At 44.2% G+C, this 14,967-nt stretch overlaps 1 protein-coding gene across 1 annotated transcript in view; it reads right to left on the bottom strand.

The window, feature by feature from the left end:
• DSN1 (DSN1 component of MIS12 kinetochore complex) overlaps positions 1 to 14,967 on the bottom strand; it is a 1,132,993-nt gene that overhangs the window by 561,015 nt on the left and 557,011 nt on the right. The window contains exon 6 of the mRNA XM_044084782.1: positions 12,590 to 12,674. Coding sequence (XP_043940717.1) covers positions 12,590 to 12,674 — 85 coding nt within the window. The remainder of the gene's footprint in view (positions 1 to 12,589; positions 12,675 to 14,967) is intronic.

Below are 14,967 nucleotides of genomic sequence, written 5' to 3'. Positions count from 1 at the left end.
ACAGAACCCACAGGGTCAGAGTTGTTGGAGCCATGTCAGACTCAAAGCCTGTCACAAGTGGTGTCCCACAGGGCTCAGTCCTGGGTCCACTCTTGTTCGGCATCTACTTTTCTGAAGTACAAGCAAACACAGGAGGGTTATGGCTGACAAAGTTTGCAGATGACTGCAAACTGGGTGCCATAGTCGAAAACACATCTGACACAGATATCCTTCCAGAGGGGCCTCACAGAAATGGATAACTGGTGCCAGAGCCATGGCCTGAAGTTAAACGCCAAAAAATGCATAGTCATACCCTTCGGGAAAAACAAGGTTACCCCTAGCTACCATATAGGTGGCAATCCACTGAGCACAGAAAAAGTCATCAGGGATCTGGGGACCCAGGTTGACAGTAGCCTTTCGTTTGACACTCATGTTGCTAAAGTAGTTAGGAAAACCTTCTATATCGCCCACCTGATCATGAAGGGATTCACATCTAGATCAAGGGAGGTCATCGTCCCCCTGTACTCATCACTCATTAGACCTATGATTGAGTACAATGCCCGTTCGGAATGTATCTGACCAGACACCTGCTGCAGCTTGAAAGGCCCCAAAAGTTCCTCACCAAAAGGATAAAGGGTCTCAAAAATATGTCTTATGCTGCCCGACTGAAAGAACTCCAGCTCTATTCAGTCTCATACCGCTTGCTCAGAGGTGACCTGTGCCTGACATATAAGGCCATGTCAAACCCAGATTTGATGAATATGCTTCACCTCAAAAAATCTAGATCCCTCAGAACCACAAGGGCGGGAGACTTAAACCTTGACACGGTTATAAATAGAACGTGCTGGAGGGACAGATTCATCACCCAGAGACTCCCTATGCTGTGGAACAAAATCCCGGTACATGTGAGGCAGAGCACCTCGCTGGCCTTGTTCAAGAGGAATCTTGACCAATGGATGGTAGATCGCAGATATACCCCAGGGATTACTTCAGTGTCACTGCTTGACAGAGGCACAGCAAAATGATAGGCATAGTTTTTATTCAAACTTAAGGGGTGGCGAAAGCCACACAACTATGGGCTAGGCTTATAAATGCCCTTGGGCAGATAGCCTAGTATGAACCTATGAACCTATGTGGACAATCCTCTCTCAATAACTGTTTCACAAGAGGATGGGAAGAGAGGCGGCTGAGAAGGCAGATATGCTGAAATAGCTAGAGAGGGGATTTTTACGGAGGAGTAGGATAGTTCTTTTTCAAAAAGCCTTGATAAGCTTGCAGAGGGCTTTGACCCTTTTGTCTGCACCATATAATAAATCTTTTCCATTTGGTGGAGTAAGATTTTCTAGTGCTAGTTTTGTGGCTTCTTTTACAATGCCCAGGACTTGTTTGTCGAGGAGTTCCCTCTCCCCTGAGATCAGCATATCATCCAAGCTTTGAATTTGTGTGCATATGTGTGCAGGTTGGGGTACATGATGGTGCCCTTGCTCTGCATTAACAGGTCCTCTCGCTGTGGCAGCAGACATGGTTCCCTTTTGGTTAGGATGAGCAATAGGGGGTGTTACCAGTGCTGCCTTGGCCAATATGGGGCTATAAGAATGACCTTTTGCCCTTCTTCCCTTACCTACATGAGTACCATGGGGAATAAGGGCATATGGCGGGAAGACACAGAGGAATAGGGCTGTCAAAGGAAAGAAAAGGCATCTGTCTTCCAAGCTGACCTCATTTTGGTTCTGGAGTAAAACCTATCCAAGTGAGTATTTTCTTTGAAGGCAAAAAAGTCCATCTGTGGCACACCCCATTCTTTGGCTATACTGAGGAAAAACTTCCTGATGTAGTTGCCCAGTTGTATGGATTTGACAAGCTCCTGCTGAGGTCATCCACTAGTTGATTGGTTTCTTCTGGCAAGTACTGTGCCATGAGGTGCAGTCCTACAGAGTTTGTCGTTTCCCAAAGGTCCATGGCTAGGCGACAAAGGGGTGTAACAGTGAGTCAAGTCCCCGTACTTGTTTATGTACCACATAACGATGGTGTTGTCTCTCTTTACCAAGAGAACCCTTAGTTTTCATTGAAGTCAATCAAGCCTTTTTGGACTGCCATCAGTTCTTTTAGGTTAATGCGTCTTTTTTTTCAATTGAGAGTCGCATCTGTCTTGAGTCTGGAAGTTGTTGTAGTGGGCTCCCCAGGCTATTTCCAAGTCATTTGTTGTTAGGGTTTGGCTCTGAAGGATGCAACTAAAGGGAATGCCCGGAATGAGGGAGCATGCTTGGACCCACCAGGCAAACTCTTTTCTAGGACAACGAAGCAGTTTTATCCTGAAGGTGAGAGACTGAGAATGTTGGCACCACACATTTCTGTGGTACCACTGCAGTTTCCTCATAATGCAGTCTGGCCATGGGGATTCATGAGGATGCAGGAGGCCATGTAACCCAGGGCTCAGATATTCTCCGACTGTGAGGTTATTTCCTGACAAGAAGCTTTCTGAAGTACAGCATGAGAAAGGTAACCTTGTCTGGAGAAAGAACGGCTTTCTGAAGAGATGAGTACAGGAAAGCTTCCAGAAACACAATGCTGTTTGTGGGGCTGGTCTGAGATTTGTGGGTATTAATGGGGAACCCTACTGACGTCAGTATATTTTGGATGTAAAGCAGATCTGCTTTGAGTTTTTCTAGATTTGTTGCCTGAATGAGGCAATCGTTTAAGGAGGGGGTAAATTTGAATGCCCTTTATCATGCAGAAGGCCAGCACTGGAGAGAGGGATTCTGTGAAAACCAAGAGTGAAGACGACATGACAAAGGGCATAGTACAAAATTAATGCTTTTTCATACTTGCTCTGAAGTGCAAGAACCTCCTGTGAGATTCTTCTGAGGAAGTGGAGGTATTCATCTTTTAGATCCAAAGTTACCATGAAGGTGTTGGTAATGATCATGGGCAGCAGTTTTTGTAGCGTTAGCATTTTGAATTTTGTGACCTTCAAGAATCAGATGATCCTTAACAGGTCTAGAATTGGCCTCCGGCTACCTTCTTTTCCAGGAAATAGGAAAAGTCTGGCATAAAAACCTTCCTGTAAAGATTTTGGTACAGGTTCCACTGAGTCTTGAGTGCAAAGGTGTATTTGGTATAAGGCCTCTCCTTTTGGTCGGGAGGAATATCTGGGAAACCTGAACAAATTAAGAATGTGTTGAACTGGAGTTTGTAACCTCACTGAATGATTTTCAGATCCCACATATCCCTTAATGAGGGTCCAGCTCTTGAGGAAGAGGGACAGTTACCCTCCCAAACCAGGCAGGAGGAGATGGGCGAGAGGTGGGGGATGAGGTGAGGGGGAAAGGCAGTGTCCCTATTAGGTCCCTGGGGTCAAGATCCTACATGCCTATTGCAGTGTGTTGGCATCATCTTGGACGCTGGTGCTGCCTTTGGCTCCCTTCCCTTCAAGGTCTACTATGTCTAGGCTTAAACTGGAGAGCTAAAAAAGACCAGGGAGATCAACTTCAGCTCGACCAAAGGATGACAACACATGAAGACTTTAATGACTCACTAGCATCTCAGCTATATGCTTGATAGTTCTGCTATTAAAGTGAGCACAGAACCGACAGTTAGGAACCTCATGTTCTGGGCCCAAACAAATCACACCAAAGAATGAAAGCCCTGGTGAACTTTCTGCTTGTCACAGTGGCTACCGTTATTAACTTTCTATGACATTGGCCAAAAAATACATGAGAAGTTCCCCAATGGGGTACTTAGCTTTAGGCGTCTTCTTTTTCTGGTGCGGATTGACCCAACACACTGACTAGCACTCTGCTTCAGGCAAAGACTGCAAGAAAGAACTGAGGTCATTGGGCTGCCCAACTTCCTTTATATCCAGACGTCATGATGTCAGACACGGCATCTGCTAGCTTCCCTGGTAGTCAGGGTGGTCAAGGGCTTCCATGGCAGGAAATCCCATAAGCTAGGACTGCAACAGTGAAACACAAAGAACATCTGTGCTCACCTCTCAGCCTGAATCACAAAACAGGAAAAAAAAAAACCCTTGTATCTGTCCATTCATCTTCCTGACCAGATTCAGAATCTTTAATCTCTTCAGAAAAAGACGTATCCCTATTTCTTTTACCGGAAAACACTTTACCTTAGTATCAATAGCCTGAATTAAACTTTGAGCCAGACCCAGTGAACTACTCATGTCTAAGGAAATTTGATTAGTAGATTATTTTTGACAAGAAAAACTAGGGCCATCAGTGTTATTAATTGCAGTTCTAGCTTCCCCAGGGATAGGCACAAAGTACAGTTTTGTACCTACCATAAATGTAGATGTCCGATAGGTATGCATCTGCAGTCCTCACATATGGGTTGTCCTGCCTCAGGCAGCCCTTCGGTCGGCCGGATTCCAAAGTCTGGGTCCGGCGTCGGCTGATGTCGCCCTTTCCCCGACGTCAGAGCGCCTGGGGTATAAAAGCATCAGCCGACACCATCTTCCTCAGCTTTTCTTGCCCCAGATGCCAGGTGCCCTCTAAGGAAGGTTAAATTTGGAGAAATGCAATAAATTCCAAACATGCACAGAAATATATATATATATATATATATATATATATATATATAAATATATATATATATATATATATAAATATATATATATATAAATATATATATAAATATATATATGTATATATATATATATATATATAAAACAAATACACCATAATAGATAACCCCAGCTAGCTATGAGGGGGATAAGTACCCAAGAAATACCACAGAGGGGAAGGAGGGAGGGTAAACCTGACTGCAGATGCATACCTATCGGCCATCTACATTTATGGTAGGTACAAAACTGTACTATGTCCTTCAAGGATGCATCTGCAGTCCTCACATATGGGTAGAATACCATAGCCAATCTGGGGGTGGTAGGATCTATGTAAAGGATGGTGTAGCTAAAATGCCCTGCAGGACTGCCGTAGCAAAGCCTGCTCTGGATCTGGAATATAAAGGTAAACTGTAATGCTTGGAAAATGTATGCACGGAGCTCCATGTAGCAGCTTCTAAAATGTCCTTGGTAGCTACCCCTCTTAAGAAGGCTGTGGAGGTGGCTGTGGCTCTGGTGGAATGAGGTCTAATGTTAGCTGGCACAGTTTTGCCATGAAAGGAGTAACAAAAACGAATGCAATTCCCTATCCATTTTGAAATTGTCTGTTTGGAAATTGCTTTTCCTTTTGCACCAGCAGCATATGCTACAAACAGCTGGTCAGTTTTTCTGCAACTTTTAGTTCTGTCCAAGTAGTAGCGCAACTGTCTGTGAATGTCCAGGGTATGCAGAAGTTTCTCCCCTTTGTTTTGTGGATTTGGAAAGAAAGTAGGCAGGTGAATAGCTTGGTTCAATGAGACCCTGGATACCACCTTTGGGATAAATGAAGGATTGGTTCTCAATGAGACTCTGTCCTGATGAAAAATAAGAAATGGTTGTACTGCCATGAGGGCCTGTACCTCAGATACTCTTCTTGCTGAGGTTATGGCCAGAAGGAAGGCAGTCTTCCAAGACAGGAACTGTAGTTCTGAAAATGCTGCTGGTTCAAAGGGTGGAAGTGTTAGTTTTTCCAACACGAAGTTAAGGTCCCATGTAGGCACTGGTGGTCTCCTTGGAGGACTGATGTTTTTAATTTCTCTTAGAAACTGTCTTAGGAGAGGATGAGAGAAGACAGGTGGATCAGTATTGTATTCTGCTGAAATTGCTGAAGCATGAATTTTAATGGAAGAGTAAGACAGGCCATTGTGGAGCATTTCTGCCAAGTATTCCAGGATATGTGCCATGTTCATCACTGTCGCATCTAGGCCCTTTGTGGTGCTCCAAGTGCTAAATCTTTTCCATTTTGCTGAATATGCCTTTCTTGTGGAAGGCCGGCGAGCTTCCATGATGATATCCCTCACTCTCTTGGATAGCTTATCCTGGGGAGGAGTCAAGGTATTCTCCAGGCTGTTAGTTGCAAGGTTTTCAGGTTGGAATGTAGAGTTTTGTAATTGTGCTGTGTCAGGAGAAGCGGCCATTGAGGAAGAGGCCACGGTTTTGTGCGTGACATGCTCTTTAACAGTGGGTACCAGTGTTGTCTTGGCCAGTCTGGAGCTATCAGAATCACTTTTGGCTGCTCTGTCCTGATCTTCAGTAAGACCTTGGTCATTAATGGAAGAGGTGGAAATGCATACACTGTTAAGAGTTCTCCAACTGAAAGAGAGGGCGTCCACTTTCCATGCTTGTGGGTGGTATGTCCTTGAGCAGAATTTCTTCAGCTGATGATTGTGGTGGGAGGCAAAAAGATCTATGTCCGGCCTCCCCCATGATTGTGTTATCTGAAGGAAGATGTCTGGGTGCAACATCCATTCGTGTGCATCCATGATATTTCTGCTTAGGCTGTCCGCCAGTATATTGTCTTTTCCTGGCACAAACTGGGATTGCAGCTCTATATTGAGTTTCAAGGAAAGTTCTCATAGATTCATTGCCAGTCTGGCAAAGAGGGTAGGAATGGGTACCTCCCTGCTTATGTACCACATAACTGTGGTGTTTGTCCTTATTAGCAGGTCGCCTTGATGCAGAAAGAGTTTGAAGGCCACGATTGCATGTATCACTGCCAGCATTTCCTTTTGGTTTATGTGCATGCGTAGCTCTTTTTGTGACCATAGTCTTTGAATGCATCTGCCCTCCATGTGTGCTCCCCATCCGTGGTCTGAAGCGTCTGTTGTAATGGTTTGGCTGGCTATTGGTTTGCTGAAGGGCAGACCCCTGTTTGACTGGCTTGCTTGAGCCCACCATAGAAATTCCTTTTGAAGGCATGGAATGAGTGGTATCAAAGTTTCTAAGCTGTGACTGTGCTGAGTCCATAAACTCCTTAGGTACCATTGTAGTTTCCTCATATGCAGCCTTGCTTGTGGAATCAGAAGAATGCAAGATGCCATGTAACCCAGGGCCTGCAGGATTTTCCTTGCAGTCAGCCGAGTTTGTCTTGGCAGATTTTTGAAGTAATCCGGTAGTTGTCTTTGTTTTTCTTCTGTGAGAAAAGCCATTTGAGTGGTTGTGTCTAGATTTGCACCCAGAAAAGTTATTTTTTGGGATGGAACAAGTCTTGATTTGTGAATGTTGACTGTATATCCCAAGGCCTGAAGTAGGTGGATGGCATAATTCAAGTGTTTTACCAAAGTTTGTTGGCTGTCCGCTTGTATAAGGCAGTCGTCCAGATATGGGTATATTTGAATCCCCTGAAGTCTGCAGTGTGCAATTACTGATGCCAGGCATTTCGTGAATACTCCGGACGCAGTAGATAAGCCAAAGGGCAATGTTGAGAATTGATAATGCTCTGAACCTGCAAGAAATCTGAGGTGTCTTCTGCAACTTTGTCTGATAGGGACATGCAGGTATGCCTCCTTGAGGTCTAGAGTTACCAGCCAAGACCCCTTGCCCAGCATGGGAAGGAGTTGCTGTAGAGTCAGCATTTTGAATTTTTGGCACAATGAGATAAGTATTCAGTGCGGACAAGTCGAGAATAGGCCTCCATTGTTTTTCTTTTCTTGGAACAAGGAATAGTCTGGAATAAAATCCTTGGCCTTGTTCTGAAAGAGGAACCTTTTCTATAGCTTTCATTTGCATTAAGTTGGAGATTTGTTTCAAAGCCTCTGTCCTTTGATTCTGTGGCAGGTCTGGCATGCCTTTTCTTTTTGGTAATGTGTGAAAATGGAACCTGTATCCTTTGTCTATTATTTGCAGTGTCCATTTGTCCCTTGTAATACTGTGCCAATTTTCTGAGAATAAAGAAAGCTTTCCGCCCAAAGGTGCTTCCAATTGAGCCCTGGTTGGCGGTGTCAAAGTAAAGTTATTGAGTCTGTCCTTGTGCAGCAGTTGTAGGTCCTGCCCTACCTCTCTGGTTGGGAGGCTGCCATTGACGTCCTCTGTAGGAGCCTCTAGCTTGCCCTCTACCTCTGGCACGCCTGTTCTTGCCTCTCTGAAATCTTTGTGTCTGGAAAGGACCAGTTCTTGGAAGGCCAATTTCTGCTGAATCTTGGTGGTTGGACTTGGAGAAAATCTTTGACTGTTTGTACAGATTTTGTCTTTTCCTCAAATTTCTTTACGACCTCTTGAGCAGTGGAGCCAAATAACTTTTGCTTTTCCAGTGGAGCATCCAGAAACTTTGCTTTAACATGGTCTGGCAGAGATTGTTCCTTCAGCCAAGCATGCCTACGTATGACTGCACCTGTCATAGCTGACCTACATGAAGCTTCCAATGCATCATAACCACACTGCAAGAAATGGTTGCTAACCTGTTGGGAGTTATGTACCAGATCCTGAAGTGATTTGCGATCTAGGGGTTCAGGTGAAGACAGTTTTTTATGCAATTCATCTAACAAATACTCTTGGTACTGTATCATATGAAATTGACAATTTAATGCCCTCATAGAAAGGGTAGCAGAAGTATACACTTTTACCCCATCTCTCAAGCCCTGGACTCCCTTTCAGAGGGGAGTGGATTTTTAGTAGTGGCAGCTGCAACCCCTTTAGGGCCCAGGGAAATAGTTTCTGGATCAGCAGAGTGGGCCTTGTAAAGGAAACAATGTGAATCCGGGACCCTGTAGTACCTATCGGGTTTGACAGGAGCCGGAGGAAGTGTGTCAGGGGTTATGCTAGACTCAGAGTACACATCATCAATGACATTCAAAACAGGAGGAATAGCCAAAGGTCTATGTTGTGGTAAATGCAAAAAGTCCTTAATCTCTTCCTGGAATCAGAGAATTCCTGGCCCTGCCATTTGAAACGCTCTCTCATAGTGTGAAGGGTCTCCCCGAAGGACAGCTCTTCAGGAAGGGAGGCCGAGGGGATAGATTCCTCTGCATCAGAATCCTCGTAGGCCGAAAAAGCCTCCTCCTGGTAGTCCGAGAGAGCAGAGCCATCAGAGGCCTCATCTGAGGAGTGGGGATCAGAGGGCTCAACCCTGGGCCTTTTGTCTAGAGGAGGTTGAGAGCCCCTGTCCGGATGAGGCTGAGAGCCCCTAATTAAGAAAATAAGGTCCTCTGCTAAACTTAGAATCTGTGAACCTGTAGTGGGTCCCTGAGGAATAACCCTGGGAAGCAAAGCTTGTGTGTGTTTAGCAGCTTTAGCCCCGGTGAATGCCTTTATGGACATGGATGCAGGAGGCCTGGCTGCACCACGTGCTGGTGTAGTTTTGTCTAGAGGAATGGTGTCGGAAGTTTACAGGACACCAGTTTCTGAAGGAAATTCAATAACCGACTCAGTAGGGGCCTCCGGGGCCGAGGTTGCCGGTTGAGCGGTTTCGGTGGTCGGAAGTACCAAGGACTCTGTTTCAGCCGAGACCGAGACACTCGCGGTAGGCCTAGCCGTGGTTTCAGCCAAAACCGCGGTCCGCGTGTGTCGGTCCTTGTCCTTCCGTTTCTTGGTTAAATGAGGAGTCTGAGTCTCCGACGGCATATTGTAAGAGAAACTAGCCCCAAAAAATTCCTCTGCAAACTCCGCCAGACGCCTAAGAGTGCGTCGATTGAAGGAAGCACAGGCTGAACAGGCCGAGACGTCGTGGTCTGGGCCTAGGCAGGGGAGGCAGTAAGAGTGGAAATCCTTATGAGGTATTTGTTTCCCACAAGTTAAGCAATTATTAACTTTATCTGACATCGGCTGAGGCAAGAAAGAGTCCCCAACGGGGTACTTAGCTTTTTGAAGTCTTCGGTAGCTGAATTACAGGAGCTGGCCGATCGGCACTTGCGAACTGCTTCTGCTTCGGGCACCACGCGGCAAGAAAGACAGAGGAAGATGGCGTCGGCTGACGCTTTTATACCCCAGGCGCTCTGACGTCGGGGAAAGGGCGACATCAGCCGACGCCGGACCCAGACTTTGGAATCCGGCCGACCGAAGGGCTGCCTGAGGCAGGGCAACCCATATGTGAGGACGGCAGATGCATCCTTGAAGGACATCATTCTGACTAAACAGGGAAGCTTTCCCCTGTTCCCTCTCCCATGGGCAACAAGAGTGGTTCTCCCTTGGCCAATGAAAGGAACCCAACAACCGCAGAGGATGTGGCCAACTCCCAGTCCATAGCAGCTGTAGATGCAGCACCAGCGGGCTTGGTGAAAAGATGAGTGGTCTGAGAAAAGCCATGGCCATAGTCGAGTCACCCACCTGTGGCTGGGGCAAACTGCTAGCCTACTGTGGTGGCAACGGCTGTTTGCTCTTTTTTTTTGTGGATAAAAGGGTTGACTGAGGGACTGGTAGTTTGTTCCATGGTCAAGACAAAAATGGTGCCTCTTTCCCTGGGAAAAAAAGCAACAAAAGCTGGTTAAAAAAAAAAGTAGTTAGAAGTAATTTTCCCACAAAAAAAACACAGTAAAAAGCACTTTTAAACACTCTGACAGACCCCAAAAGTAGAACAAACACAGTTTCTCCACAGAAAAACATTTTTTATTTAAACATCTTTTAAACCGACAGGAGGGAAAAGTGCACTCCTGTCTAAATGTACAGTTAAATCTAGTGACAACCTGTTAAAGAATACACTCCTGATCAGTAAAGTACAATAAAATGACACTTTGTACAAAGCGGAAGGATTTTTCCTAAAGGCAACTTACCTATCCACCTAGAAACAGCACAAACTAACCAATCATCAAAAGCCTCAAGAGGAGTGTACTATGGCGACAGGAAGTCTTTAAGGTACAGTTTTGATTACTGCCTGTACTAGTCTCACCTGTTCAAATCAACAGTTTGGATCACACATGAATCTAGTACCTTCTGAATGCTATTTCTCCCACCCACTTGTCCTTTGTTATCCTTTTCCATGCAAACAAATGGAGGGAAATATGACTTCCAAGTGCTTCTGCCTATAGAAAGTGCAGGATCCTCAAACTTGGGACAGCAACTCTGTTGGAAATTAGCCTGGGGGTACTGTTTCTTTACAGCAGGTTCACAAAGCTGTATTTGTTGCTGTTTGTTTTGTCAAAACCACTCTCAATGTTAGATCCTCTGTGTTTGGCTACAATATTTTTCCTGTTTTTTCATATTTTCCATGCATTGTTGAACACAAGCACCATAACAAACTGGACTTGAACTGGATTTTGACTTACTGTTTCAATTGAAGTAAATCATGTTCAAGACTATAAGCAGTATCCACTCAGAGTGTTCATTTGCATGTGTTTAAATTGGAGTACAGCCCTGCAGGATTTTTTGCAAACAAACGAACAGTACAATTAGGCGCTTCAACAAATTTCGCACCAGGAACTATTGAAGTAACTCATTACCCATTTGAAAAACTACAACTGTAATTTCTATGCACTCTATAGTGTAGGATATAAATCTGTTTAGCCTATATGGCAATTAGAGCTCTTCAACTCCTGAACCACTGCACCTAAAAACATATATAAATATATGACTACCATGGTATGGTGCAACTTGTAACAAACTGTAGTCAAAGATACCGTGCAAAGACTACCTAATTCAATACACATCTAAAATAAGGAGTCATGTCACACACAAAACCCCATAAACCTGTTAAAATTTATTCCGGCCACATTGAAAGACCCACTCTTATCTACTATAACAACTCAATTGAAAGGAATCTAATTAGAACAGTGTAATGCAAAATTTTTTGTTTTCAATTCCTCCTGCCATGATTTTTGTGATTTTCTGGCTTCTAGATATCCCAAAGTTCCATCCTTCAGGAATGGTGCCACTTTTGTTTTCAATTCCTCCTGCCATGATTTTTGTAATTCTCTGGCTTCTAGATATCTCAAAGTTCTATCCTTCAGGAATGGTGCCATCACTTTAGCATAACAGTAGTACTGTACTAACAAGTCAGTTGCCTTCTGCCTCTATCTTCCAACATCCTATTACACCATCATTTCAGTGTGACCTGTTAAAAGTGATTTCTAAGCAGTTTCCCTAGTTTTACCCATAGTACTCTTTAAAATTCTGGAACAAATGCAATATACCCCCATTACCTTATCGGAGTTCAATTTTAAGATTTAAGGACCGGATCATTCCTTCTGTAAATTATATGCATAAAAGAAAAGCCCTAATCCGAATACAGCTAGAGTAACAGATTTCTCAGATGTAGCCTCAATGAATCACAATGTGGCCTAATAATGGGCTATATTACCAAACAGAACGCTGTAAAACTAGACTTCTTGCCTAGTACTTGGCTATGAACCTAACCTTCCAAACCAAGTGAGTTCACTTATGTCCACAACCAGTGGAATTTGGCTTTATGGCCTGAATGTAACCATAAAAAACGTAAAAGGTCATAAGTTTAGAAGACATGTGGCCAAAACACTTGCTGTCTTAAAGGGGTCATTTGCATATATCCCATGGACCTCCAGTACAGGAGGTTTTAAGGTATCACACAGTGAAAATTCTAGTTTGGCTATGAACCTAAACAAGAAAAGTGCTTACAGTCAAATTTTAAATCAAACATTTAGAGATGAAGTAATTTTACAGCAAACTCCAAGCCAACCTGATTCTAGCTTAGTAACTAGCTCCTGAATCAGAACAGATTTCTGACACTTGCAGGTAAAATGATGCTAACACATAGTTCAGTTGTTAAAAAAAAATGCGAGAAGGAGAAGCAACAGTTCCGGACCAGCTACTTACCCTGTTTGTTCAGTGCATTTTTGTAAGGTTCCTTCTCGTTTCATTTTCTCTACCTCAAAGTTCAATTCTTTTAAAACTGAAGAAACTAGGAACAAAAACATAAAAAGAAATTAGAAATAAATCTTTAAAATAGAGTGCAGATAATGGGTAAAATAGAGTTGTGAGTTAAAGTATACTTACCGTACCAGTAGATCTTAGGAAGAGGTCAGTATAAAGTACAGTTTTGTACCTACCATAAATGTAGATGTCCGATAGGTATGCATCTGCAGTCATCACATATGGGTTGTCCTGCCTCAGGCAGCCCTTCGGTCGTCCGGATTCCAAAGTCTGGGTCCGGCGTCGGCTGAAGTCGCCCCTTCCCTGACGTCAGAGCGCCTGGGGTATAAAAGCGCCAGCCGACGCCATCTTCCTCAGTTTTTCTTGCCCCAGATGCCAGGTGCCCTCTAAGGAAGGCTAAATTTGGAGAAATGCAATAAATTCCAAACATGCACAAAAATATATACATATATAAAAACAAATACACCATAATAGATAACCCCAGCTAGCTATGAGAGGGGAATGTACCCAAGAAATACCACAGAGGGGAAGGAGGGAGGGTAAACCTGACTGCAGATGCATACCTATCGGACATCTACATTTATGGTAGGTACAAAACTGTACTAAGTCCTTCAAGGATGCATCTGCAGTCATCACATATGGGTAGAATACCATAGCCAATCTGGGGGTGGAGGATCTATGTAAAGGATGGTGTAGCTAAAATGCCCTGCAGGACTGCCGTAGTAAAGCCTGCTCTGGATCTGGAATATAAAGGTAAGTTGTAATGCTTGGAAAATGTATGCACGGAGCTCCATGTAGCAGCTTCTAAAATGTCCTTGGTAGCCACCCCTCTTACGAAGGCTGTGGAGGTGGCTGTGGCTCTGGTCAAATGAGGTCTAATGTTAGCTGGCACAGTTTTTCCATGAAAGGAGTAACAGAAACGAATGCAATTCCCTATCCATTTTGAAATTGTCTGTTTTGAAATTGCTTTTCCTTGTGCACCAGCAGCATATGCTACAAACAACTGGTCAGTTTTTCTGTAATTTTTAGTTCTGTCCAAGCAGTAGCGCAACTGTGTATGTCCAGGGTGTGCAGAAGCTTTTCCCCTTTGTTTTGTGGATTTGGAAAGAAGGTAGGCAGGTGAATAGTTTGGTTTAATGAGACCCTAGATACCACCTTTGGCATAAATGAAAGATTGGTTCTCAATGAGACTCTGTCTTGATGAAAAATAAGAAATGGCTGTACTGCCATGAGGGCCTGTAACTCAGATACTCTTCTTGCTGAGGTTATGGCCAGAAGGAAGGCAGTCTTCCAAGAGAGGAACTGTAGTTCTGCAGATGCTGCTGGTTCAAAGGGAGGCAGTGTTAGTTTTTCCAACACGAAGTTAAGGTCCCAAGTAGGCAGTGGTGGTTTCCTTGGAGGATTGATGTTTTTAATTCCTCTTAGAAACTGTCTTAGCAGAGGATGAGAGAAGACAAGTGGATCAGTATTGTACTCTGCTGAAATTGCTGAAGCATGAATTTTAATGGCATCTAGGCCCTTTGAGGTGCTCCAGGTGTGAAATCTTTTCCATTTTGCTGAGTATGCCTTTCTTGTGGAAGGCCTGCGAGCTTCCATGATGATATCCTTCACTCTCTTGGATAGCTTATCCTGGTGATGAGTCAAGGTATTTTCCAGGCAGCTAGTTGTAATGTTTTCAGGTTGGAATGCAGAGTTTTGTAATTGTGCTGTGTCAGGAGAAGCGGCCATTGTGGCAGAAGCCATGGTTTTGCCCGTGACATGCTCTTTAGCAATGGGTACCAGTGCTGTCTTGGCCAGTCCGGAGCTATCAGAATCACTCTTGGCTGCTATGCCCCGATCTTCAGTATGACCTTGGTCATTAATGGAAGAGGTGGGAATGCATACACTGTTAGAGTTCTCCAGCTGAAAGAGAGGGCGTCCACTTTCCATGCTTGTGGGTGGTAAGTCCTTGAGCAGAATTTCTCCAGCTGATGATTGTGTGGGGAGGCAAAGAGGTCTATGTCCGGTCACCCCCAGGATTGTGTTATCTGATGGAAGATGTCTGGGTGCAGCATCCATTCGTGTGCATCCATGATGTTCCTGCTTAAGCTGTCCGCCAGTATATTGTCCTTTCCTGGTACAAACTGGGATTGCAGCTGTATGTTGAGAGTCAAGGAAAGTTCCCATAGATTCATTGCCAGTCTGCAAAGAGGGTAGGAATGGGTGCCTCCTTGCTTGTTTATGTACCACATAACTGTAGTGTTGTCTGTCCTTATTAGCAGGTGGCCTTGATGTAGAAATAACTTGAAGGCCTCAATTGCATGTATCACTGCCAGCATTTC

This window comes from Protopterus annectens, chromosome 9.part0, assembly GCF_019279795.1.
Source record: "Protopterus annectens isolate FY-2018-M chromosome 9.part0, PAN1.0, whole genome shotgun sequence".
Taxonomy (NCBI): Eukaryota; Metazoa; Chordata; order Ceratodontiformes; family Protopteridae; genus Protopterus; species Protopterus annectens.
The sequence above is the reverse complement of the archived record's forward strand: the minus strand, read 5'-3'. Positions and strand labels throughout refer to the sequence as shown.